This window comes from Astyanax mexicanus, chromosome 8, assembly GCF_023375975.1.
Source record: "Astyanax mexicanus isolate ESR-SI-001 chromosome 8, AstMex3_surface, whole genome shotgun sequence".
Taxonomy (NCBI): domain Eukaryota; kingdom Metazoa; phylum Chordata; class Actinopteri; order Characiformes; family Acestrorhamphidae; genus Astyanax; species Astyanax mexicanus.
Genome location: NC_064415.1, coordinates 20,847,733 through 20,872,546, shown reverse-complemented (window position 1 = coordinate 20,872,546; position 24,814 = coordinate 20,847,733). Strand labels below are relative to the sequence as shown.

The 24,814-nt window shown below is 38.1% G+C and overlaps 1 protein-coding gene across 3 annotated transcripts in view; it reads right to left on the bottom strand.

The window, feature by feature from the left end:
- The window catches only part of adam19a (ADAM metallopeptidase domain 19a), a 138,936-nt gene that overhangs the window by 91,048 nt on the left and 23,074 nt on the right, over positions 1-24,814 (bottom strand). For all 3 annotated transcript variants that reach the window (XM_007242048.4, XM_007242047.4, XM_015603985.3), the window contains exon 3: positions 6,644-6,720. In XM_007242048.4, the coding sequence (XP_007242110.3) occupies positions 6,644-6,720 (77 nt within the window). The remainder of the gene's footprint in view (positions 1-6,643; positions 6,721-24,814) is intronic.

Below are 24,814 nucleotides of genomic sequence, written 5' to 3'. Positions count from 1 at the left end.
ATCTGTTTTGTAGGATATTTTGGAGGTCAGGGCAGAACTAGCTGGGGCAGATCACTGTCCCACAAGGCTGCTGGGCACAAGCGTCTTTAGAGGGAAACTCTTACAAACCTCATATTATAATATCACAAAAACAGCCCAAAAAATTAATTCTGTTTTGATTGAAAGTGTATTAGAAAAAAGGCTATTATGTCTTGCACAGTTATATTGCTTCACATTTGTTGGGGGCTTTTAATTATTTTAAAGAGAGCAGCAGGGTATGGACTGAGGGGGCTTTATTTAATTTATTTAGTCATTACATAGTTAAGGGCTATTTGTTTACCGAATTTCCTTGCATATCCTTGAATCCTTGCATCTACACTGGACCAGCTTTTTTCAGCTTTTTTCTTTTGTGATCCATAGCAGACTGAGGATTCCCAGGTACAAGACCAAACAGCTTAATTAGTAATCTGTTCTTAAGTATGATGACGCGGGGTGTAACTATTGACAAAAAGAACAATGTCATTTAGTATTATGAACCTATAGATACAGCAGAAAAGTAGTGGCTAATAATGTTCCTTTACATTAATATGTTCAAGTTTCCACATTTAGTTTATACAACTTACAACTTATAACATTATAAACACTGTGCTTTAAAGTTTTTTAATCTAACAATCTAGCCATAATATTAAGCACACACTAAGAACAAGAAAGTCACTTAATGAGACGTTCCTTAACGGCCAATTACTACACTTCTTGCCTTCCTGCTGTTTGATTAGAAAAACCTGGTAGAACTTGGTAAGCAACCAGTATCACTTTGGCCAAATGCTGCGCTGCCTCAAAACTAGCACACAAACAACAAACTAAAATGATATAATAATGGCATTTTCACACCAGCACTATTTGGTCCAATTAAAACGGACTCTGGTTAGTTTGTACCCTTAGTGCGGTTCGACTGAGCAGGTGTGAAAACAGTAGTCACACTCGGGTGCGAATCAAAACAACCGGATCGAGACCACCTAGAGAAGGTGGTCTCGGTCCGGTTCCAAACAAACTTTGGAGCAGTTTGATTGTGGTGAGAACGTGATCTGATCTCGATCCGACCAGCTATCAAATATACTCCTTTTATTTGAGCTAAACTGCAGATAAGGCACAGTTTAATCTTATATATTAGCCAAATAACTCTAATTAGTTACCACAGCTATGAACAAATGCTGTCTCTGTTCCATGCTGTTCACATGTGCAGTCTGTGCTGCATTCACTGATCGCCAGCCAAGCAACTTTATTTACTACGCGTACATCTGCACTGCACGTCCTATTGGAAAACATTTTGCTTGAAAGCTCAGCAGAATTTTATTAGCATTCTGTGTTAGAGCAGCTTCACACTGCATGCTAGAATACAAAATCTTCTCGCAATATTAACTTTCTTGTTCCCATGTCAGACAGCTCTGACCAATCAGAGGAGACAATGTGCTCGCATGGTTTATTTGTGCACATTTTTGGTTTGGTGTGAAACCAAACCAAAGAGAGGGAGAAAACGCTCCAAGTGAACAAACTCATCAACTGATTCGGACCATTGAAATGAACTACAGGTGTGAAATGCCCTTAAACTGTACTTAACGCATTAAGTAGATAGCGAAAGTAAAGTAAAGGGTCTTTAACTACTGGTCTACAAAGCACACATTTGGCATATGAGGAAACCTCATACACTTATGCTCAGCTACAATGTGCAATGTATTCAGAGTATAAAAAGAGGACTGATTGATTCTTTGACTGAACTTTTAAAATCTTTTACCATCTTTGTATCTTACATCATAATTACAGGTAACACAGGTAACACAGCTTAAGTGCTAGCTCACCATTTACAGCAAAAAACAAACAAACACAAAAAAACAAAAGTTTTTAACACAATCTAATCCACTATTATACAATCTAACATACAGTTCCATATGCTACGTATGAGGGAGAGAAAGAGAGAGATAAGTAGTTCTGTTCCTACATCAGTTTTTCTATTCAGCAAAAAGAGAAAGCTATGCAGCAAGTTGAGGCAAGCTAAGTTGAGAGCAGGGAAACTGTGTACGGTGGAACAGTTACAAGCAGTTTCTGAAAGACTGCATGCTTCAGGCTGCTCATATCCTGTGCCCTTTGCTCCCCCTGTGCAACCTCGTATTGAAAAAGTCTGACTTTTAATATAGTTACTAAGCGGATCAGGGAGTATAAGGTGTTACAGCCAATCAGGTGTCTAGCTGCACTCTACCTAAGCTTGTATGTTCACAGCATGATGCTATATTTGTCAAAGAAATAAATGATCAATTTGAGGTGACAGAGGAACTGCTGACTGGCAAGGATATATCTCAGGGGCTGTATGATAGCATCAATCATTCAGAGGGGAAAGTTTCTAATTGAGAAGAGTTCTGGCCCTCTGCATGTGGTTTCCATGTAATTTGAGTTTAAGACCCCTGGCCTTGACACAGGTGTTTGATGCCCACTCTAAGCAAATGCTGCATCAACCATGAAGGGAAATATAGACTATTGGGTAGCATGATTTAAATAAAAAACAAACAAAAACAACTGCGCTGTTCATCAAGCCCACACGCTTATCCACTAGAGGCAGTGTTTCTTGAATCTTGACTAATGTGCCTTTAATGCAAGGCTGCTCCTCCGTGTTCAAATGTACTGTTTCCAATTCCTCCGATTTGTTGACTCAACGCAGCGTTTATTGACTTAGCACACTAATCCCAGGCTTAAGAAAAACAAACTCTGAATCATTAACTAAAAGCACACAGTAAAGCCCAGAGTGAGCTGAGCGCTTTGTTCAAGTCCCAAAACTCATTTGAGTGAGAGAAGCGTGAAAATGAGTATGTCTCAGTTTTTAAGCATACATAGCTAATATGCCTTTCTTAAGAAAAATGGTTGGATTTGGAACAGAATAAAGCACACACTGACACTGATTTTAAGAAGATGACCTCTTTGTCCCCAAAATAGGCGAAATATATAATGTCGGTAGTGGTGCTGAAGAGATATTGGTTTATACATAGTAACGTTTATTTTTGCTTTTTATTTAAGCTATTTGTTCTACTTTAGCATATAAAATTGAGTTTAATTTCTTTCTCCTCTTGCATCTTTCTATTTTCACACATGAAAACTCCTGAGCAGTGAAAAGGTGTCAAGTTCCTAAACCAAACCACAGGAGCAGAGTCTGTCAGCACCGTTCCTCTGAGAAAACCTGGAACATGAAAAGTGTGCTGCAACCTGAGACTAAAATGCAGGAATAATTGCTGTGTAATTATTTATTTCACCGAGTTCACTGACTATGCAAATTGAGGCCATGTTCCAAAATCTCCTTTTGAGACCCTACAGCTATTATAAATAAGGACAGTCTAAAACATTGCCCATCATTAGTGCTCCAATAGCTTTGTAATGATATGTAGTGCTTGGACCCCAGTAATTGCCACATGCAATGTAATGAGAATATGGGCATTAAACTTCCAAACTCCCAAAGCATCCCCAATCATTCTATATCTCTTTAAAGAATAAACGTATCCCATCCCTGCTCATCTTATTAAATAGTTAAAAAAATGATAAAAATCATTTATTCATTCATATATTATTATATCATAAATCACATATTAATCATTTAAGTTAATACTTATTACCAATAGTTAATATTTATAGTTATACTACTGTTCACTTATTTATCTCTGATATGATAATATCTTTAGATATCTAAAGAGTGTGGGCATTAAGCTACGCAACAGGTTTAGAAATTTTTTTTTTTTTTTGGAATGTTTAAGTTGTTCCTTTATCTCAAAAATAACCTGCTGTACACAGCTCTGGAAAAAAATATTGATTTCTGAACTTTTCTGAACTTGTTTTCTTTGTATTATTTGAGGTCAGAAAGCTCTGCATATTTTTTGTTATTTCAGCCATTTCTTATTTTCTGCAAATAAATGCTCTAAATGACAATATTTGTATTTGAAATTTGGGACAAAAATGTCCATAGTTTGTAGAATAAAACGGCAATGTTCCTTTTACTCAAACATATACCTATAAACTAAGCAAAATCAGAGAATCTGACCCAGAAACTGAAGTGGTCTTTAGATGTCTATTTTTTATTTATTTTAAAGAATATTTCACCTCATTTTATCAAAAAACTGAATTGGAGATCCACCAAATATTCAGCAAGCATAAGCATATTCTGTTGCCAAAAAATTGGTGCATCCCTAAATTAAATGTTGGTTAAGGAGGTCTTTTGATTAGTGGATTTTTTATGGTCTTACATAAAACCTTCTTAAAATGGAAATACATAGCACCAAAAAAAAGTCTCATGTCTGTGTTTGTGCAGTACAATGTAAAACCCTTCAACTACAACAAGAGTGTAGTTCTGCTGACAGTAAAACACGAAGCTTCACTGCTTGACCTGCATTAACATTATCTACAGTGACGTCTTTATCACTAGCCAGCACTAGCTAAATAGTAGCAGAACTGCTAACTTATTCTTCAATATGCTTTTGTTATGGAAGTATTGGATGGTCTGGAATCTAAGTGTCCTCGTGTCAGGGACAAGAGTTTACTCATCAAGTGTGTGTAGGCTTGTGACCATTAGTCCAGATTTTGATGATGTGCGCTGGGCAGAGAGCTGCTGGGAATAGACTATGATTATATCTGAAGATAATGGGGGTGGGGTAAAAAGAAAAAAGAAAAGTCTTGACTGGAGTCAATTCATCAAACAGCCCTGGAGATTATTCCCCAATCCCAAGACCCATTAAAGTTAGGACGTGATCTAAATTCTTAGCCACCCCTCTGTTCTCTGCTTCCTCCTTTAACATATCTCTGCTTCACTTTGACCTGCTTGGGAAAGTACTTTGAGTTGATGAAGTCCAAAAAAGGTTCTCAGGGTTCCTTTTGGCCTCCAGCTGCAGTATTTGACCTACATTTCAGGAACCACAGCAGACGAGACAGTGAGGGAACGCGAGTCATCGCATGGGGTTAACACAAACATAAACTCTGCCAAGTGACATTAATGTGAGCCCTGTGTCTCTGCGGAAACTCGATCCATCCTCCGAGGCTTCCTCGCTGCCATTCTCACCAGGGCTCCGCAGCTGTGCGTGTCAGCATTTTGCTAATCAATCAGCCTGTGATGGAGCTACCTGGCTGGCGTTTTTCCTGTCACATCATCTACAGCTGAAGCCATTTACAGTCTGTCTGCAATGTCCAGGCTGCCTTCCCAGAATCAGATGAAATGTCGCATAGTACTACAGCTTCCTCCTATTAACATTCATTATGCAGCTGGGCCCCTTTCAGCAACATAAGCACCATTGTTGCGTTTGTGAAAAAATATAAAAGACAATTAAAACCTTAAAAATAGGGATGTGCTATATATTTGGCAACTGAAAATATTGGAAAAATATGCGAAAATGCCTAAAAAAGCAGATACAAATAAGTAAAAAAGATGGAACCATTTATACTGAACAATGACTGATTTGTAAGCTATGTGGCAGTGTTTCCTTTATGTTAGATGTTTTAAAAAGCAACACAGATAATACATTTATTTAAGTTGTAGTTTTCTAATGGCTTTTTCAAAAGACAAAAATATGTTAGACCAATTTTATTTATTTCATTGTGGAAAAAATGGCAAATGGTAATTAAAACCTGTGTTCAGTGATGAGTTTTGAATCAAATGTTTTTATTTTGCTCAGTTTCTGACATAATTTTCCATTTCTGTTCATCCCTACTTAAATTCATAATTAATATGCGAAACAAAATAAATATGTTTATTATTTATACATAACAACACACAACAATATACAAGAAAATAATTACCCACTCATTGAAACAATCAGACTGTCAATCAACATAACATTTCTGTTCTTATGTAAAATATTTTTCTATAATTAAAATTATATTTATTTAATAAATTTGATTTAAAAATAAAGGGTGCAGTTTTGGTCTTGAGCCATGTTTTTGCTATTGTCTGTGCTGTCAATTCATAAGCAAAATTGAATATAAATGCCGCCCATTGTGTAGCAGACTATGTAATTAACTTACAAGACATAATTACAAAAATTGCATTTGAATAGCAGAGCTAAACAAAAGCAATAACACTGGCTCCTATGGGTTAAATTTGCCTGCAGAGTTACTCCAAGTCAAAGATCTTTCAAGTGTCTTCTACAATAAGGGATAGTTCTCATAATATGCCAGGACTGTCTTCCTCAATCCTTATTAACAAAGGGTATATTTCATCAAGAGCTGGCAGCACAGTGACAGCTGAAGAATGGGCTAAACTAATGTTGCCAAGTAGTATGGCAACTGTCTGTTCCTGCTGAGAACCAATGGCAGAGGCCCTGAAGCCTACAGCTTAGCAGGAGCTGAAATCTGAATTTCAAATGCTGTGTGTGTCCTTATATGCGGCTTTGTTTTAGCCACCAAACCTTGGAATTCCTCATCCTAGTCCAAAACTGCACTTCTCTGCTTATTCTTCAAAATGCTTCTGAAGATGCTTCCTGTATCTATTCTGTTTTAAAGCAACTTTGTGTTCATCAAAGCTGCTATACTGTGTAAATAAAATATTATTGTCAGGCTTTATTATGTATCTGAATATTACTAAAGTTCATGCAATGTCTGTATGATTCTTAATCTTAGTAATTGAGCTGAGTGGGAAACTTACTGATTGAGCTCGACTTCCAGCACCAGCTCCAGATCCTCAGCCGAGACAAGAATCTCGCCCCTCTCTGGAAACTGCTCCTGCGCACACAGATAACATACAGAAATGAGCTTCACAGTAACTTAGAAGAAGTAGATGATATCGTCACTGTCTAAAGGAAAACAAGTATCTCGATTTTCTGGATTTTTAGCTTACTACATTATTTGAACACACAAACTGTCCCTCACACTGACAACATTTTTTGATGAATGGACTAAAAGAAATTCTTCGAAATTACCTGAAATAAACTATTTTTACATTGACTTCTTTTACATTGATAAGGAAAGAAAAAAAAATCATATATTATAATATATATATATATATATATATATATATATATATATATATATATATATATATATATATATATATATATATATATATTAGGGCTGGGGCGACGCGTCGACATAATCGACGTCATCGATTACGAAAATACATCGATTTGCATAACGTGCGTCGGCGCGTCGTAAATATGTTAATTAACACGGCAACATAGAAGCATAGAACTATTATTTAATTAAAATGATTTTTAAGAACAGCTAAACACAGTTCTGCAAGTCAAACGCGGAGGAGTTCACGTGCGAGAGAGAGAGAGAGAGAGAGAGAGAGAGAGACACACACACAGAGAGAGAGAGAGAGAGAGAGAGAGAGACACAGAGAGAGAGAGAGAGAGAGAGAGAGAGAGAGAGAGAGAGAGATTCGCTTGTTCTGGTGAGAGCTCATATTCTAGTCCCATACATAATTCTGCAGCTCCCTCAGTGTTTTCTGCCGTATTTTGCGGCTAGCGCGAGCGCTTACAACTGACACCGCGGAGCGCGAGGTGCTGCCGCGCTTGTGCCGAATCCGACTCTCTGCTGAATCTGACTCCCGCTTCGCGGACAGAATCGGCACAACACCCCCGCTGTAGAACTGCGGTAGTGAAAACAGCGCTTATAAATAAATTAGTTTAGTTTCACTTTCAGTTTTCGTTATTTTCGTTATTTATTTTTTTTTTTATAAAAATATAATTAAAAAACAGACGCCTACATCTCGGACTATTTTCTGGAGCCCGGGTCGGATTTCGGGTCGGACCTCGGGTCATGTCGGGTTCGGGCAGAGAATCTAAATTCTAGAGAGCATGGACTCCGGAGAGCAATCTCCAGCTACAAAAAAACGCCAGCGGGCATCTAAAGTTTGGGAGCATTTCACGCAAAAGGGCAACAATGTGGTCCTCTGCCATATGTGCAAAAGGAGCACTTGAAGCGCAAACATCCAGGAGCACTATGTCAACAGGGTCACACAGTAAGTTACCGTTTACATCAGGGTCTCCGCGGGTGTCCTTAAAAAGACTTAAGGCTGTCTACCAAAGGTTTTAAACCTGCCACAGGCAGAAATTATACAGTTTTGGTTTATATTTGTGCATGGCATTTCACAGTTTCCAGAAACAGTAGCATTATTCATAAGTTCAGGTGTTTAGCTAAGCTAGCTGCCTTAAGTTATTTTAGCTAGCGCCGTCGGCGCTGCGGTGTTACACCGTTTTCTGTCACCGTCGGAATTTTGTGACCAGTGCTCACGGTTATGAGCGTTCATTGGCAAAACGGAAGCTTTCTATACCTACACCTTACCCTCAGCCCTAAACTGAACCGTTTTGGCCAGTCGGGGTAAACATTAGAAACGAACACGTTTCGAATCGGCCAGTGCACCGGTCTGCTGAGAACTACTTGCCAGTGGTCACAAAATCTAGCGGTCACAGAAAACAGTGCAACACACGATTGTGGTGTATGGGAGCTTATTCATTTTTAGCGTTATAGATCTAAACGTGTTGTACATGTAAGTGATTATAAGTGTGGGGTTTGGTTTAGTAGGCTTGTGTTGTTGTTGTTGTTATTATATATAAATATAGTATTTTATCGTTTGCTTTAAAACGTAAAATAATAATTATTTAAATATGTTTCTCAATAAATAGATTAGTCGACTAATCGAAAAAAATAATCGTTAGAATAATCGTTTAAAAAATAATCGTTAGGGACAGCCCTAATATATATATATATATATAAACGTATATGAGAATGGTTTGGATCAGATGCAAGAGAGAAGGGTTTATTTAATTTCAGTAAGTAAGTAAGTAGATGAGTGAGTAAGTAATTAGGTAAGTAAATAAATAAATAAATAAATAAAATGTCATTTTTTTCACTATCAAACAAAAACATATTTACAAGTAGCAGTAGTGTTTATAAGTTGTTTAACAATAAAATTTACACAGGAACCTGTCCTTAGGCTTGAACACAAAATCTAGCCCATAGTTTACAGGCCTTAAATAGCACCAAACAGGAAGCATTATGATGTCACCTCCTGCTATTTTGGAGGGAAACCTGTTAATACAATTCCCCCAAAACAAACACAAATGTTTTCTTACTCAATGAAGATATGGTTGGGATCCACCACAGCAAAAACACACAAATAAGTATAATTTCCTCCATTCTTAGAATAATTAGTTAAAATTGTTTGCTAAAACACATCAGAACAAATAAAACTTCTGGCCAATAAAATACCTAATTCTAATTACAGTTTTAAGCCACAAAACAGAGTTTTAATTAATTAATAAAGATTATTTTAACCATAATGTGGCTGTGTGTATCTAAAATGTCCCATTTAAATCACAATGTCCACATTAAGATATGGTGGCAGATAATAACTCTGTCACAGCCTCCATCCGACACACTAACAATCACAGTTTTATACTGTACTTTGGCTATGTATCTCGTGTTTGCCTTGCACTAATGTCTATCTAACATCTATCTTTGCATTAATGTTTATCTATCACTACACTGGAGCTCTAGCTTAACAGTGTTTCTTTCTACTGGAAAACCTAGTATCAGTATATATCAGCATACATTTGAATTGAATTGAACTGCATGTATTACAGATGTCTGGCTTTATTCTATTCATAAAATCAAATTAAATAAGGATTTGACTGTAGTCATATAAACGTCTTCTAATTCTTTCAGTGTCAGTTATTAGCAGCTTTTGCCTTTACAGAGGAAAAGAAGAAAAATCTCACAATAGTTAGCGTTCAATGTGCATTTTGAGTTCTAAAAACAGCACACTGTGTAGTGCTAGGAGGGGTGGACCACCAAATAAAGCTGCATGGAAACAAGGATAACTGGTGGAATATTTGTGGAAATTCAATTTATTGTGGTAAGAACCCAAAGGAGCCTCTCTAATCCCAGCCAGTGCAGTCTAATCATTTGGTGAAATGCATTTTGAAAATGTGCAGCAATTCCAGTGGGTCATGGAATGATGGCCTTGCTAATTACAATTATGATATTTATGGTAACCCATGAATATGAAATAATTAAGAAAAGATGTAGAGCTTCATAAGAGAGTGCAAAACCAGTCCTATGCAGTTCCTCCCTTAACTGTTCCTATAAAAGGGTTAAGACAAGTATTTAAATATGCACTGAATGGAATTACCATGGCATATGGGAATTCATTAATTGCTGGGAAATGGGCCAATTTGTATATATATATATATATATATATATATATATATATATATATATATATATATATATACGTATATATATACGTATATATATATATATATATATATATATATATATATATATATATATACGTATATATATATATATATATATACGTATATATATATAATTACAAAATTATGCTATTTTCTGACACTATTTTCATCTATCACAGTGTTGTAAAAGCAAAGCCAATAACCCTGTTCAAACCAGCATGTAATTCTGAGGCAAAATAACAGGGTTGTAAATAGGCTTGTAAAACTGCATCTAAGCTATTTTTAAAGGCCAATCCAAGTCACACTGTTACTGTTGCCGCTGATTATCAAAAATCAAGGATATTAAAATGTGTTTATCCTGTATTTATTGGAGTAATTGCATCTCTTATACATGGAGGGCTCCTAGAATCTTTAGCATTGCTGTGAGGATTTGATTCGTCAAGGTGGCCAACTACAGTTCCACCGCTTCACAGATCAATTTTGGGGTGCTTAAAACCCCTCTAACCCATGCTTGGCATTAGGCACTGTGCCATAGTTCATGTGTATCTGCTCCAGAAAGTCCTGTTCTACTGACAATACATCTCTCAAAAGACTAGACAAGCTCTGTCTGTATGTGTGTGTAAATTTGCACATCTGCATCATGGTTACAATGGGCGGAACCAGAAGTAGCAGAGTTAATTTATTAGAAAGAGTGTCCAACATTTCCTGTACAGGGATTAAGCTTAAACTGAATTCCTGTCTGGGAAACCGCCCCATAGTGTTTTTGAATTTGTGTATTTTTTCCAGTGAATAGCCCATATATTTTGCTTTGGTGTAGCAGAATAATGGAATTGAGTACTGCAAACAAATTGAGGCAAATAAATGCTTTGGTGCAGTCCTCACTCTTCTATTTAGTGAAGCCCTCTGAGCGCTGCCTCTCTAATGAAGCGTTTTTTGGGAATAGAAATTGCACTAAGCACAGCTGGTTAAGTGTGTGACTGCAGTAATATGATTGGAATTAATGACCACGCCCTGCTTTCTGTTCCACTCTACTTTGTTTGCACAGAGCACCTCATGTAAACCAGCAAATGTAACCACTTCTGGGCTCCTCAAGACTAGGATTAAAAATTTTAAACAAACTCTTCATTGACCTCAATTCATTCCAGGTGGCCTTCAATTAAAAACTGAAGGCACTTCTTAAGTTATGTCCTCTTTTAGAGAAACCAAAAGCTAATAGGTGACAGAGACATTTGAAAATCCATTCTACTGCTATAAAAACAAGTATTGTGACAGTACAAATTAGGATGTCACACCTGCAACCTCGAAGGAATGTGCTGTGCTGAAAAAGAATCTCCTTGAAAATCATGCGACTCTGACAGAGGTCATGTGCTCTCTTTGTGGTTTCACCACCTGTGAGGTTTGACGGCTCATCCATGCTGTTCTGGTGAAAGTAGAAACAGAAAACCTATTCCGCCCACATTTCTCACAGTTGCAGGATGTCATGTGCATGTGAAGAGCTCAGTTCTTCTACCTACACTCTTAAAAATACAAGTGCTATAAACTGTTCTTTGAGTGATGCCATAGAATAACCACATTTGGTGCCACTATGAACCATGTTTGTAGAAGTGATATCTAATAGAGAGAAAGGAACCTTTGATAAACAATTGATAAACAGCAATATGATAATACAGCCATGACATTAATAAAGGTTCTTTAGACCTTTAAAAGGTTCCTCACGCTTCTTCTTGGATGCAAAAGTGTTTTTTATATACTACTGCTTAAAGCCCTATTTGAAGCAACTTTAAAACTTAAGACGTCTATACCTGCGTGACCAAGCTGATTGACCAACATGATCAAGGTGGTTCACCAATATGACCAAGCTGGTTTACCAATATGACCAAGCTGGTTTACCAATATGACCAAGCTGGTTTACCAATGTGACCAAGCTGTTTTACCAATATAACTGGGCTGGTTCACCAATATGACTAAGGTTTACCAGGCTGGTTTACCAATATGACCAAGCTGGTTTACCAATATGACAAACTTGTTTTATCAATATGACTGGGCTGGTTCACCAATATGACTAGAGTTTACCAGGCTGGTTTACCAATATGACCAAGCTGGTTCACCAATATGACCAGTTGGTTCACCAATATAACCAAGCTGTTTTACCAATATGACCAAGCTGTTTTACCAGGCTGGTTCACCAATATGACCAAGCTGTTTTACCAATATGACCAAGCTGGTTCTCCCATATGACCAAGCTGGTTCACCAATAAGACCAAGCTGCTTTATACCAATATCACCCGGCTGGTTTACCAATATGAGCAAGCTTGTTCAGCAATATGACTATGCTTACCAGCATAATGTTTTTCCTCTGGATGAGCAGCTTTTCAACCACCTTTACCATCAAAGACCAGCATATACCATCTGGAACCAGCTGCCAGTAAAACCTGATCGTAAGTTGGATGTTTTAGCAGGGGAGCATGACACTATACTGGCCAAGGTTAATCTCACTGCTGACCAGTAAAGGGTGTGGTATGTTTTCATCTAGACGAGCAGCTTTTCAACCAATCTGACCATCAAAAATAGTTAATACAATCCAAAAAAAACAGGCCTTGAGCTAGATTTTTGAGCTGGGTGACTGGCTGGAAAATATGATAAAATAAATATTCAAAAACAAACTGCTGAAAGCACATTTTTTTATTCAGAACAAATAGATTTTTGAAATGTTATTGGTTAAAACTGGCCTCAATGCTGCATAAAGAACATTATGATCATACTATATAACTGATAATTAAAAATAAACCTCCTGCACAATGAAAATAACAGGGTGGCTTCACCCAGTTACACTTAATAGTCTGTAGTTTTACTGCACTGCCTGAGGAAAGCAGAGCTCAATATGTTTTTTTATTAACACATTTACTATTTACCATGCATATTTCTTACTGTGCTGCTTTCATAATGCAATGAACCAAGAAACAGTGGCAACACTTGCTTGTGCAGCATCAAATCAACCAAAATCCAAACGGCCAAATTGTGAGAAAAAGGAAAAAAAGCGTTATCCCACTCATTGACCCGAGCTAAATCCCTTTCCAGGCAAACAAATGTGCCTATTTTAGTGCCAGCAATACACTTAAACTCAGTCACTATGAAAAGCCACGGTGCTGCAGCCAACACACGAGCACTCACTGCTTGCTGTTCTGTTCCTGTTTGCTCTATATGCATTGCATGTGGTTAGCTGTGCTAGCTGATAAAAAAGAGTGCCTTTGAGTAGGAGGCCGAGGGTTTTTCTTCAAACATGTATCCCCCTTCCAAGAAGCCCCCGTCAATAGACAAGCCCTCCCCCCTCAACCTCAGCCTGGAATGATACAACAAGAACACAGGAGAGAAACACTTTCGGGCCAACAGAGACCAAAATGCCCAAAACACTCTATAAACAGCCTTACTATGGACAGCCCAGACATGACTGGGCTGCAAGTAAACAGTCTAGGATGAGCCCAAACATGTTTTTTGAGGATGATCTTCTTGCTGTTAGAATGTTTGGTATGTCAGACTGAGGGTATGCGGCTACTGCTTTTAAAGGTCTACAATAATAGTGAGGTCAATATCATGTCATTTGCTTTTTGTGTCCTCAGCATAGTTGCTTGAATTTTATAAAAACAACATTTATTCAGAATGAACACATTATTACAAATATAAAGGGATGGAAACCTTTGCTATAAAGAACCTTTTGTATATTTTATACAGTTTTTTATTTGATGTGGCTGTGGGTTTTCTGCCATGTCTGCAGCGCTGTCTGGTTCTATAATTCTTTTAGGTGGTTTAATAAAATGCTTTTGAAAAGATGTTTTAGTCATTTATTTCAATTATTCATTTAACTATTTTCATAAAAATCTATTTAAACAAGTCCAATAATTCTCTGTCTACCCTGTCATCTTGGTATAACCGTTTCTTTAAGAAAGTAACTTATGACATCAGTGACATTATAACTTTTATACTGTTTAATTTTTAAAGGAACTAAAGACTCATTACATTAATAATATTAATTTTACATAATATTTATCAGACTGTCTCCATACTTAGCTGAGGTAGCTTAAGCTATCCAGCCAGTTGTGATAACATATCACAGTATCATTAAAACTGAACAAAAGCGTAAACGAATAAAAAAAAACATTCTATCAAATGCCAGTTTGTGTTATAACTGTACATGATGTAATGCAGCTTAACATGTCAGAGTAACTGCATAAATGCAAATAAAAATAAATGTTATTAAGCTGAGGAAATATGTTTTTTTGTAGTCTGTAGTCTTATAAACATGATAAATAGTCAGAAGAAAAATATTCATTTCTTCAAAAGGTTTGACTGCTGTTAAATGTCTTATCCCACAATTTTAAACAGAACCTATTTTATTGTACACAATGCAATATATATCTCACTTTGTGCCACAATGCATATTGAGAGAACTGCGAAAGTTAACTCAGGCTAATAGCACTCCCTAGTATAGTACTTAATGCAGAGATGCATAATTAATGTCAGTTTAATGCGCTGAAAAATGCAGCGCTGTATATTTAGATCTAAGTGAGAATATTATAGGCTGAAGTGCTCGTCTCCGTGGGATAAGAGGAGAGGAGATGGAGAGGCCTTGAGAGCAATTCAGGCTAGTGTGCCGATTGGAGAGAGGTTGAGATGGGGATAGAGAGAGGCAGATGAGATCGCTTCTTGAGTATGCAATCATTTAGTGACTCAAAAAGGACTCATGATGCTGGAGAAATGGGGGGGAGAAGGAATGGAATGGAAGCTGTGGAAGAGGATAAGTGACCTGGGAGATTAGACAAGGGTCTTCAGTAAGGATGGGACACTTATCAGTTTTTAGGAAATACCACAGTATAAAACTCACTAAACATCTTGCCATATCAAACATCAGCAGCCTCACATTTTTTTATCTCACATTGTTTTCATGTACTATCTTTTTACAAAGTAAAATAATTCTGCAGTTTCCTGGAAACGTGTGGCAGGACAGCACGTTTACTCAGATTGCAAAACATTTTCTTGTAAAATTTAATTGATGATTAAAAGTTTATTATTAATTAAAATCCAACATTGTGAATACTATAGTGCATAGAGGAATAGAGGTACCATTATCTTTGAGGGCCCTATTTAAACTATCTATAGCTGAGCCGTCAACCAAGTAGCTAGATTTAGGGCATGTTAGTGTATCTTTGCTATCGTAACAACAGGAAAATTATGGCTTGCACAGCTCGAAACATGAAAAAGACATGTACTAATGTTATTTTATTTTGTATTATGTTTTTTTGTTGATGTAAAAGTTGAATTGAGCACTGCTGCGTGTCCATTTGTGTGTGTGTGTGTGTGTAAAACATGCTGAGTGCATATGGCATGTCTGCCATATGTTGACTGTTGTCAGGCTTCAAATGAGTTAGTGGCGCACCTTTGTGTTTTCCATTGCCAAGATAGCAATATGCCAGAAATTTACCTGAACACGTCTTACTTCCAAACCACCACAGCCATCAGCATAGATATTTATTCATAAGCTCTGTTGCTATTTAATTGACGCAAGGTGTGAAAATCGACTGTTAAAGGGGTGTGGGTTAGGGCCAGGAAACAATTATAAAGTTAATTTGCCAATTAAATAAAGACAGTAGCAGCAATAACAGATGTCTTTTATGTAAACATAGTTCATAGTAGACGTACTGAGGGTGATTAGTGATGGTAGAAAGTAGTAGTAGTAAGATTAGTAGTAATAGTTTTAGTATAAGTACCAATAGTACAGTTACAATTTTCAAAAAGTTTAATTTATATAATATACAGACAATCATATAAATGGGATAAACGCCAAATTCAGATGATCAAGAAGGAATGAATAGGATTTAATCATTATGCAACTCTCACATATTCTCACATATACCTACAGTATATAATTTGTTTACAGTCTAAATAAAATGTGGTATTTTGTCCTAGTTGGAAAGTGTGGTAAGGTGAGGATTAAGGATGGTCCAATGTGAGACCACTGGAATTCCTCTTCTCCATGGTAACCAAAAACCAAGTTCATATTTGAGACATATTTTGTGGAGGAGCTATTATGGCATCTCATTTTGCATCGTCCTTGACAGACATCCAATCGACTATATTAAAAACAACAATTGGAGAAAAATCATTCTCCAGCCATCACAACAAACTTGCGGCATGACTCGCGCGCACACACATTGTCTGATAGGGCTGAATATTCTCCACCGCCACGGGATAAATATTTATATGGGTGGACTCAGCCGCTCCTCTGCTGACATGATTACGTCTGAATGACAAATGAAAGAGGAGAGCAGATCCGGGAGTCTGGCACCCGGTACATGGTGCCCACTGACAGAGAGCTCACACTGAGCTGCAGAGCCGCTCACTGCACCAGCCTGAAGGACTGCACCCTGCTGGGGCTCCATGCTTGCGTTAAGCCACCTAGCCCAGCTGGAGCTCGCACAGCAAGACACTCACAAAGCGCACTGCATAGACAAAAAAGCAAGGTTGCACTTAAAGCACCAAAAGTGCAGAATCTTAAAGTGGGTACACGCACATGTACTTTAAGGTCACCTATTATAAGACTAGAATTTACACAGCTATAAAAAAATGTGCAATATCAATCCCAATTGAAGAGGGTAAACAGAAGCAACCACAAATGAGCCAAAAAAGGCACCATTTCCAAAGCCAGGACTGGGCTAGAGGGATCTAAAACTGCTGCATTAGGCTGTGTTGAACTGTGTTCCCGGCTGCACAGCCTAATAAGACCACTGAATGCCCCTGGGATGAGGATTGGACGATCAATGATACAGAACTCATCATCTAACATTACCACCAGACCTTGTTTCCATCCAGCAGGATGAAACAATAAAAACAATACACTGATCAGCAATACATTAAACCTGCCTGTCTAATATTATATATGTCCCTCTGATACTGACAAAACAGCTCGATGAAGATCGATGAAGGCATGGACTCCATAAACCTCCAAAAACCTCCCCAAGGTGTCCTGTGATATCTGGCACTGAGACATTATCAGCAGATAAGTCTTTAAGTCCAGCAAGCCTTGGGCTTCTAATAAACATCAGCAGGCCTTGGGCACCCAGGGCACTGCTGCCGGTTGACCGGTTGTCCTTCCTTCCAGCATTTTTTGTAGGTACTATCGACTGCAAACCAAAAAATCCCACAAGACCAAGTGTTTCAGGAGTTATTTTGTCCCAGTCTTAAACTGTGCAACATAATGGGATTGTCGTCACATTTTTTCAGGCAGGCCAGTCCAGTACTTTACCCACTTTTTCCCATGTCATGCCATGTCCTTCCCATGTCTTGTTGGAAATGCATGGACACTTCAAAGAAATTGACTAATGCATCTCAAAAAATTAGTATATCATTGAAATTAGTTTATTTATTATACTTTATTTCAGTAAGTCAGATCTATTTCAAGTGTTTATTTCTTTTATTGTTTATGATTATGGCATACAGCCAGTGAAAACCAAAAAAATTAAAATGTCTCAGAAAATTATAATATTATATAAGATCAGTTGGTACTTTTGGCAGTGTGGGCAGTGTGCCAAATCCTGCTGGAAAATGAAATCCACATCCCCCTAAAAGTGATCAGCCATGTCATCTGCTGGTGTTGGTCCACTGTGTTATATCAAGTCCAAAGACATTACAGTGACAGAACGTCATGCTTTTCTCTGCTTTTTTTTTGAGATGCAGATTTCTTTTTCCAGCAGGACTTGGCACACTGCCCACACTGCCAAAAGTATTAAATGGTCTTTTATAATATTTCAATTTTCCAAGATACTAATGTTTGGATTTTCATTAGCTAAAATAGATCACTCTGTGTGTAATACATCAATAGACTATCAATTTTACATTTTAAACTGAATTATTCAAAGTCATCTTTCAATGATATTCAATTTTTTGAGATGCACTAGTATACTGTAAGTCTTAAAGGCAGCAAAGATTACTACAAGATCTTAATGCACTTTTCAGCATTAATAATCTAAGGATTTAATGATTCAAGAAGACTTTATTGTCATTTGCATCAAATATGGTATATAAGGTGGAATGAAATTGTAATTGCAATGCAGTCATGGAAGTGTACTGACCCAATCCCATACCATAACAGGCCCTGGCTTTGTTTATAATAGTCTGGACAGTCTGGACAGCACATGGCATTGTTGTTATTTCTCCAAAAAAGATCCCTAGAGTACTGACTTGTCTGAACACAGTTCACATTTCCACTGTATGATGGTCCATCCCAGATGCATTCAAAGCCCAGAGAAATCAATGCTGCTTGAAGACATGTTTAACATAAGGCTTCTATTTTCTGTCTTAAATCCTTATTACTTGCCATTTGTCTCATTTCCAACACAACAACTTCAAGAACAGACAGCTCACTTGCAATCTAATATGTACTGTACATCCCACCCCTTTGTAACAAGGTAATCAATGTTATTCACTTCATCTGTCAGTTGTTTTATTGTTATGGCTGATCGTTTTATATGAATAATCTATTGTACACTGCCGAGAAATAATTCAATTGTTCATTCAAAATGTACTCCCTGTGGAATCCCACGCTCCAAGCAACACTTTCTGTGGATCAGTGATGTAGAACATCTCTTAGAGCATCAAAGAGGTAAACAGTCAAAGCAGGATGTAGAGTTAAAATGTAAATTGTGCGATGAGAATAAAGCATCAACCTACGCTGCCTTCTAGCTATCAGAGAGAAAATACAAAAACACTCCTGCAATTTAGTAGGTTTTATAAAAAGAGAAAAACAAGGGCAGTGTATTGAAATGAGGGAGGAAGAGTGATGTGCGTTCGGCTTTCACTGATGCTCGAAGGGTCACCTAAGTGGGCTGACAGCATGGGATCTTTTTTAAGATGATTAGGGGCAATTATAACACACAATAGCAGTCAAGGACAACTGAGAAATGTCATTAAGGGACACTCACACTATCCAATTACACTAAAACAACCCCCTCGTCTGTAACAGGCCACATCATTCTCTGCCCGAGACCTCATTCTCATTTACATAACCACCATTATTATTTTCCTGTGCTCCCAAGTTTGTAAGCAACACTTATATAACATCTTAGCAAGATAGCTGCTAGCCTACTTGCGTAGCTTAATTTTTTTTTAATTTTTTTTTTTTTAGTTTTCACGCGTGCAACCTTCCGATTCTGACTCAGGAAAAAGAGACATTATGTTCAGAAGCACAGCGGGAAGTCGGAGGAAACACTGCAGCAGTACAGTACCTGCTACAGAGACCGATTCGGCACAGACCTATTTAATATGACCTGTCTGCCATTGTCTGTCTTTGTTACTCCCAGATCACATTTACCACAGCCTCCTCATGACATTCAGCCTTGCCTGACCCACCATCATTCATGCTTTGTGTTGCCTCCAAAGAGAATTTCACAGTAGAGAGAGATGCGGGGAAACTTCCACGGCCATGTTTCCAAATGACACTGAAAAATGAGCCCTTACCCATCACCCTGCCCCAAAACCCAAACCCAAATCTACACTTACCTTCAAGCACAGAGTTCCAGGAGAAGAATATAGTATAATATATGGAAGCCTCAAGTTATATGACCTAATTTCACACTCCACAGAATTTAAGGTTTAAACACCTTACCTTACAGTCCAGGGTTCTCAGCTGCATATGAGAACCCTACCTTACTAGGCCTTGAATACTTTTACAAATGTACTGTCACTAACATATTGGACAATTAACTATAAACAGCTGTTTAACACCTTAACAAGCTATTGAGTTTTAATATATACTTCTAGAACCGAAGAACAGCACCAATCACTTAGCAAAGAAGTTCTTGTAGTTTCTAGTAAACCATACTTAGTAATAAGACTTGGAGTGCTACAGAGTTAACTGGGCCAAAATCTTCCCAAAGGCTTTGTAAAGATTGTTAAGATCATTCTGACTAGTTGAGAAAGTGTTAAAGGAGCCCTGGAATGGGATCATCTATTTGTCCTGACATAAGCCCTATCCGGACAGGATTAGTTAGGGCCTGGGGCATCTTTTATAGGGGGTCCTCTGTGATTTTATTCCCGTCCAGAACGACCACGTATGTGTTTTTTTTTTTTTTTCAGACGTCCTCTGAGAACATTACAGGCTAATTTTCCTACTGTTTTTCGCTGAACTCCGTGGTCCTCCAGTAATTTTAGTCCTGTCCAGACGCACATCTCTAAGTTTCGTCACCTTGTGTTTAGTCAAAAAGCTATTTGTCCACTGCCACGCACTGTAATTGCACTTACACTTACACAGCTGGCCAGGAGGACTGTGCTAAGGAAGGAAACCGTGTGCTAGCCTGGTGCTAGGTTAAAGATATCCCAACCAGTCCCTACTACAATCTCCTCAGATATCTGGCTGCACAGTGCACCAAGTTGACAAAAAGAAGACCCAGATCATTTTTGGTAAGACTTACCACAGGAAGAATTACACAAAGCCTCAAAAGCTATTCTGAGGTGGCAAGTGGTTAAAGTGCATCTAAGCATTATTCAACCATATTTACTTAAATAAACTTAAATAAATAATTAATTATATTACAGATTTACAGTGATGTCTATCGAGGTCTGCTTCTTACAAAATAATAAAATGTATGTTTTTCTCACGCAAAAAGCCAACTGCCATTACTCAAGTTCATTTAAGTACTAGAGACAACCCCAGACTTTACTTAGCAAGCACGTAGTGTCTATGACGGTACGTATACCTGTTTATGCCAATGCGTTTGTTACACTCTTAAGCTGGATTCCTTGAGGAAATCTGCAAACATACAGCATGCTGTGATAATATGTAGTGAAGCAAATGTCTAGCTAAGCTTTACATTTAGCCTCCAACACTTCTGAAATGTAGAGTGGGAGAGAGCACTGTGTGGGAGACCGCACTCACACACACATACACACAACCCTGGCACAAGGTGCACGGAAACATGTAGGCGACAGACACTGCAGGGCAGAATTGAAAGTTCTCCCATTCACCTCAGTGTATTAAAACATTACCAGAGCTCTGAGCTGCATTCCTGCCTTTTCAAAAGCAACAGCCTCTTCTGAATTCCTGCGGCCTAACTAAAAAAGGAGACGGCATAGTCGTAACTTACTGCAATTCAATTCCTATCACAACTTGTCCATCTTCACAGAAATGGACTGCATTTCCACATTTTTGTGCAGCACTTCGCAAATAGCACAGAATACATTTAAACAGTCTGGAATAGGTTTGGTTTTTTATCTGCTGGAACTGAAAAACACAATCAGCACCTTCGGAAGCTGCTGTCTTTCTGCTGGCACTTTAGAACTTATCTTTAATAACTCGCGTAAAGACTTTTGACAGTTGAATCTGATGCATTCCAGTGACTTCCACATACACATCCTCCATTTTACAAATCAGAACTTCAGCAAAGTGGGTCGCTGTGTGACCTGCTTGACTTGCCTGACTAAAGAACACTGCAAAAAAAAAATAAAACATTACATAAATGTGTTGAACACTGGAATGGGCAGCTAGTTGTCCTTCGTCAAGCTCTATTAGCCTCTGTGTGTGCTGTGCATTCACTGGCCTCATTGCTACACTCCTCTCGTCACTTTATATAAGATTAGCTTGGCCTGCACAAAAGAGGCCTTTCAGCCAGTGCCCACAGACTTGCTCCAGTCTGCATTATTTTGTGGCTTATCAATGCTGTTAATGGCTGGACCAAGCAGAGCAATATACACAAACACACACACACAGACATTTAAACATTCCTCATCACTCTCTCTACCTCATACACACACACACACATTATTTACACTGGCTAGTCAGGTCTAGAACACATTTTTGTTTAGTTCTTTTGTATGAGGCTCTAACATGAATACACATACACACGTCAAAAGACTTCACGCTCATGCCCAGTGGAGGAGGGAAGAAAAAAACATTGGACTAGAACACAGACTCTTTTTTCACATTTTTTTGTGTCTGAAAGAGCACAAACAGAGCCAGTCTGAACATCACATCACCGTCTAAAGTGGGGCATAACTTCAGCCCTACTGCAAATAGTGCCTCTGACGAATACAATTTCCTGGACTGCTCATGACGTAAAATCAACTCGGCACATGGAAAAGAAAGCAGGGTTTGAAGAAGAACAAAAGGACTAGGAGATGGAGGAACCAAGGAATAAAGACTAAAGGAATGAAGAGAGGCATATACTGTATATAAAGATTTTGATATGACAAAAATTAATTTCATTATATTTACTAATATATTGAATGATACCTAAGACTTTTTAAATACATTTTTGACTACTGATATGGCAAAAAAAAGAAAGTCTGTCTAATATAGCATATTTACAGTGGCTGACAACACTTTAAAAATCTAAAAAGTGTAACGTGCAAAAACGTTTATCCCCCCCGATATCAGCACTGAGTAGAGCCCACCTTTTGCTGCAATTACAGTGTAATGAGATGGAGTGCTACAGACTAGTAGCTCTCCAGCCCCGAGGGTTGTTGAACCCAATTGCAGAACAGTTGATCTGAAAGCAGGTAAACCCAAAAAGAAAGTATAAAATAAATAAATAAACACACAGCTCCTCATGCAGGATCGAACCTGTGTCCTCAGGGTCACGGTCCAATACACTATCACTGCCCCGGCTAGTGATTTGGGACACGGCTGGGAAAAACGCCCTCATAAGGAGATAGGGAGCCCAAGAACGGGCAGAAACAAAAGAACGGGAGGAAACTAAAGTCACGCCGAGCGCAACAGAGAGACAGGGGAGGCGTGTAAACTAAAGTTCGCCAGAGAAGCATTTTAATTTTTTTCATTATCATTCATTATAGTTCAAACAACCTCACGGGCCAGATGTTTCATGATTGGGGGCCACGGGCCACCTATTGCCAACCCCTGATCTAGAGATTGAGATTTTTGGCCATTCTTCTTTCCACTGTAGACTGGACTGTTTTTTGTCTATTAAATTAGGCCAAAGGGTGCAATGACAACTGTGCTAAAACCGGGTTTCAGAAAGGAAGGAAACTTTTTTTATGCCAGAACTCAAACGCAGAGTTACCCTGTGTTCACACTAGCAGGCAAGAGAGCGACAAGCTCTGGGTAATTTCCTAAGAGAGGATGCGATCTGTAGCTGCAATCTGGCTAGCAGATTTCCTCAACAAGCAGCAAGTGACACAGACAGAGCAACAAGCAATAAATTGCTCTTTTCTTAACTTTATGTATGTGAATTATAATGCAGCGAGGCCTCATTCTAAACCGACTGGCCTAACAAATTCTTCGGACCAATCACAAACACAGTGGCCCCAGTTCCACAGGATCAGTTCTCAGAAATTTTGGTTCCTACCAGCACTTAATCTCTATTTTCATCAGTGTGGTTCTGAACATGAAACCGCTGCTTCTTCTTTTTCTGTTTAATATGACGCATCGTTGCCCGTATACAGGGATATTTAAAGGAAAAAGAAGCATAATAAAGTACCAAATAGCTTGACAACCAGCACGCTAGCTGGCCACATTGATATACGCCCAGACGTGACAACGTGAGTGTCCTTAAATACACCCATAAGAGACACTTGGAAATGTAAATGACTTGTTGTCTGCCAGTGTGAACGCAGGGTTATTGTTGATCGCATCACATATTTCAGTGTCTAAATGTTGATATGGAAATCTCTTATTTGCGACCTCACTTAAACCTAATTTTAAGATCAACTTTATCCTAAAATTGCTTAAGAGAAACAGCATTAGAAAAAACTGAAACATGAGATCACTTTACTTAAATGAACAAAAATTACTCAGTAACGCAATGAAAACGTTGCAAAATGGGGACTAAAGCTTTGTTTTACCATATACTCCTTAAAATAGAAATACTTACTCATTTTTTATATTATAAACAGTGTTTCTCCAGAATATCCTGCCTTCTATTTGTATCTTCAGGTTTATATCTTCATAGCCCATTCACAACTGCTCTGTTTAATTTTAATACTAGTAAACTGGTTATTGTCATAATGTGTCTACAATATTCATTTTGGTTATTTGGGCTTTCAGTGAAAGATGATGGTAATTTATTTGGGCAGGGACACTGCAGAATGGTGCATTTATACGTGTTAGAGAAGTGTTTTCAACCACTGTGCCGTGGCACACCAGCGTGCCGTGAGATATTATCCAATTTTTTTAATTGGTTATTACTTGGCACATTGTTAAATGACAGTGTTTTAAAAGTAATGTATTTTCTTCTGTGTCAGTAGGGGCAGCATATAGCTAATTGCCTCAATACTCTGAGACAGGAAAGGTGACGCAGTTGTAGTGATGAACGAGACAGTTGGACAGTGATGGAGAAGTTTTTAAAAGGGGATAATCCAAACTCTGAACAGGGCCCGGGACAAAATCCAGACCCTGATGAAGGCTCTAATACAAGTGGGAAAAAAAGACGGTGAACTCGGGGCAGTACAGGAAAAGCTATCTTTGATTTGGATTTACTTTTTACCAGGGAACTCCATTGTGTTTGGTGTGTGGCAAAAAGCTAGCTAACAGTGCCACGGTCCCTAGTAAGCTTAAACGCCATCTCCAAATGAAACATTTGATGCTTCAAAACAAGCAGACAGACTCAACTTTC